The sequence below is a fragment of the Gracilinanus agilis genome, unplaced genomic scaffold, assembly GCF_016433145.1.
Source record: "Gracilinanus agilis isolate LMUSP501 unplaced genomic scaffold, AgileGrace unplaced_scaffold37318, whole genome shotgun sequence".
Taxonomy (NCBI): Eukaryota; Metazoa; Chordata; class Mammalia; order Didelphimorphia; family Didelphidae; genus Gracilinanus; species Gracilinanus agilis.
This window is the reverse complement of record NW_025370599.1, coordinates 1-3,809: the sequence shown is the minus strand read 5'-3', so window position 1 is coordinate 3,809 and position 3,809 is coordinate 1. Positions and strand designations below refer to the sequence as shown.

The 3,809-nt window shown below is 67.5% G+C and overlaps 1 protein-coding gene across 1 annotated transcript; it reads right to left on the bottom strand.

Moving 5' to 3' along the window:
• Positions 1-1,574: 1,574 nt before the first annotated feature.
• Positions 1,575-3,750, bottom strand: LOC123255011 (two pore calcium channel protein 2-like; the record flags this gene model as incomplete). Its single annotated transcript, XM_044683883.1, has 5 exons — positions 1,575-2,337; positions 2,906-2,997; positions 3,333-3,414; positions 3,514-3,596; positions 3,678-3,750. Coding segments are annotated over 5 exons (409 nt in total), but the record flags the coding sequence as incomplete, so codon positions are not given.
• Between the last annotated feature and the right edge of the window lie 59 nt (positions 3,751-3,809).

Genomic DNA, 3,809 nt, shown 5'->3' with positions numbered 1-3,809 from the left:
ACCGGTATGGCCCTGGGCGGGGCCTCCTCTCTGGGAGGGCCTGATTGGTCCCGCCAAGAGGCTAGCCTGGATTGGGGCTGAGGCGGGGGAAGCTCCTGGCTGACACCCCCCAAACCATCTCCATTTTGGTTGAATAGAATGAGGGGGGGCACATTGCTTCTCTCTGTCCCTCCCTCTCCCCCCCCCCCCAATCCATTCCTCCCTCTGTGTCTAAATTCCAAATGAAAATCTTTTTTCAATTCGATGGAAATGTGGGGAGTTGTGGGGGGGCCAAGGCTCAGCCCCTGCTGGGCATGGGGGGGGCGGGGCGGGCAGGACCCCCAAGGCAGCCCAGGGTGGGACAGGAATTTTGGAAGCTCCTTCTAGGACTTGGGAGCAGGGCAGCCCCAGGAGTGAAGAGCCCGAGGGCCTGGCAGGGCCCTCTCTGGCCAGGCTGGCTATCCAAGAGCTCAGACTTACCACATGTGCCTGGGCACAGGCCAGGGCCAGGCGGACCGTGAGTCCAAGGGGAAAAGAGCCTGAAGGGCAGATGGATCCGCTGCCCTGTCTGAGGGAGGGTTCCAGGCGGCCCATTAGCCATTGTGGGGAACGGCTGGAAAGTGTCCCCGGGGCAGCCCCGCCAGCGGCTGCAGAGGATTGGGTACGTTTCCTGCGACCAGCACCCTCCCCACAGATTCCTCCCTGACCCCCGTGTGCCCAGTGCTCCCTGCTCTCCACACTGGAAGGGAAGAAGCCAGGGGTCTGGGAGAAGCCAAACAAGACTGAGTCCCAATAACTCAAATTCACACTGATCTCCCCTCTTGTGATGGAGAGACGGGGAGGAGGGCACCCAGGGGGCAGAAGGGCACCCAGGGGCAGGAGGACACCCANAGGGGAGGAGGGCACCCAGGGGGCAGAAGGGCACCCAGGGGCAGGAGGACACCCAGGAACAGGGCACCCAGGGGAGGAGGATACCCAGGGGGCAGAAGGGCACCCAGGGGGCAGAAGGGCACCCAGGGGGCAGAAGGGCACCCAGGGGAGGAGGATACCCAGGGGGCAGAAGGGCACCCAGGGGAGGAGGACACCCAGGGGGCAGGAGGGCACCCAGGGGGCAGGAAAACACCCAGGGAACAGGGCACCCAGGGGCAGGAGGACACCCAGGGGGCAGGAGGGCACCCAGGGGGCAGGAAAACACCCAGGGAACAGGGCACCCAGAGGCAGGAGGACACCCAGGGGGCAGGAGGATGCCCACTTTCACAAGCAGCTGACCCCACTGGTTTCACTGATTTCTTGGTGGAGTGACTGGCTCTGCCCTGGAGGGCTTCCAGTGTGGTGACATGGCAGGAGGAAGCTGGCGGGGTTGTGCCAATGGGGAAGGAAGAGCCGAGAAGCCCCCCCATCCCTTTGGCGTCTCGGGCTCGCTCAGGTTCCTGGATCGGCGGTGATTTGAGCCCTTGGTGCCCCCCCGGGCCCCAGAGGGGCTTAGCTCCTGCCTCTTCATCCCAGGAGGGGGGCACAAGGATGCCAGGGGGCTGCCCCTTCCCACCATGGGTACTACTTCTAGGGAGGGTCCCGTCACAGGCAGACACAGAAACTCTAACAACACAACCAGCTTTTCTTTCTCTTCAACAGACGGGCCTGAGAGGGCAAACAGGTGGCAGGAGGGGGGGAGGGGGGAGAAGTCGAAACAGGTCCGAAAGCCCAGTCGGGGTCACGCTGGACCTCACGGAGGACCCGGAGCCGCGGCGGCCCTCTGAGACGACAGGCAGGCCCGACCGGCAAAGGCCGAGGCAGCTCGTGGCCAGGCCTGGTGCAGGAGGCGGCGGGCGTCCGCGGGAGCTTCGCCCCTTCCGGCCTCCCCTGACAGACCAGCCCGCCGGGCACCACGGGATGCCGTCCTCTCTCGAGTCCCCTTTAAAGAAGGCTCAGCTCGCCCGGCACGGCTCACCCGGCTCCAGGCACCCCCCGCCATTCCCACATCACAATTTCGAGGCACTGTCCGAGCCCACCCAGAGCTTCGGCCCGGGGGACCCCCAGACCCGTGTCTCGGGGTCTGCCTTTAGAGAGAAGAAAGCAGGTCATCGTGCCGGCTTAGAGGACTCGGCAGTGGCGGGGAGAGTGGCCGGAGCCGGCGTCCACCGCGCGTGTCCTTAGCGGTCCGCGCCGCCCGCGGCAGCTCCTTCTTGCACGCAGGTGGGGTGAGTGGTCAGCGCAGGGACATTCTAGTCTAGAGAGGCCCGTCCTCTGTCCTTCCCCCCACGGCCTGGCGCGGGCCAGCGTCACCTGCACAGGTGGAGGTGGGGGTGCCGGACCAGCTTCTCCAGCAGCTCCTCCTCGGTGGGCTCCTCCAGGACATCCCTGCGGACGGGGCAGTGAGAGCGGCCGGCCCCGAGCCCACTCCCACTCCTGGCGATCTGCACCGGGCCCCGAGCTCACAGCCTGAGCTCCTCCAGAGCAGCCCGGAGCCCCAGGCTGTGCCCTCCGGCCTGGCACGCATGGGGTGCCCATGTGGGCACAGCCGGCCTAGACCCGAGGGGCCTCGCCGAGAAGCCTGGGGCATCGGGGCACCCCATCCCACCGGCTCCTCCGCTCAGCCCCTCCCGGGGCCTGGCATCGCACCCGGGACCCTGACAGACCCCTCCTGGCCCCGGCGGTGCCCCGCACGCAGCAGGCACTGGTAAGACTGCCTGACCGACCCAGAGACCCGGGCCACCCCCGCCCTCCCTCGGAGCCTCAGCCTCAGCCTCACCAAGGAGGCCGCCGGGGAAGGCGAGCTCAGCGGTCGGGGCCCCTCCAAGCACGCGGCAGAGATGCCCGCCATGCCCGCTGTGCCCGCCGTGCCCTCCCCAGACCCAGCACACACACCGCAGAGCCAGACCCAGCTGGCACTCGGGGAGCCTGTGCCCACCGAGCCCGCCGTGCCCACCTGAACATGAGCTCCACCGCCTGGTACGTCGCCCGGCATGCCCCGAGCACCGGCTGCTGCTGGCCTTGGCGGTCCCACTTGTGAATGAAGTTCTGGGGGGACGAGGGGGGAGGGAAGACGTCTACACCTGAGCCCACACGTGAAAGACCACCAGAAAAGCTGAGAAGCCACCCGAGGAGGGGCTGGGAGGGCCTTGAGGGGCGCCTGCCTAGTCCCGCCCCTTCCTACTACAGATGGGGAAACTGAGGCCGGGGCTCATCTGACTCTCCTTGGCGTGGGCCCGGCCAGGAGGCAGCAGACAGGGAGGTCAGTGACCGGCCAAGAGCCACGGCGGGCAGGATCAGACCCCGGAGCCCAGCCGCGGACACACACGCGGGCACAGAGACGGGCCTGACGCGGGGATCGCCCTCCCCCCGCCCAGCCTCACCTCCAGGATCAGAGCCACGAAGAGGTTCATCCAGACCACGGAGGACACGAGCCACCAGGCCACGAAGTACAGCTTCGACCACCTGCGGGGAGGGGCGGCCGGTCGGATCTCGCCCCCGAGGAAGGCCCCCAGGACGGGGAGCTCACTACCCCTCTCTCCCACCGCGGGGCCCCCGACTCACAGGCTGGAGTTGCGCGTGTAGACGTCCATGAAGACCTGCCAGTTGTTGACCACCATCACGTCCCAGAGCGTCACCAGGGCGGCCTGCGGACGGACGGACAGACGAGGGATGAGGCTGGGCAGGGCAGGGAGAAGGGGGGAGGGGAGGGGGGAGGCCGGACTCACCGCAAAGTCATCGAAGTTGTTGGGCCAGTACTGGAGCTGCTCGAAGGAGCCGCACGGAGGGCTGGCGTTCAGGCTGCGGAGAGACCCCGCCGTCACCGGGGCCCGCCTGGCCAAGGCGCAGGGGAGGCCGGG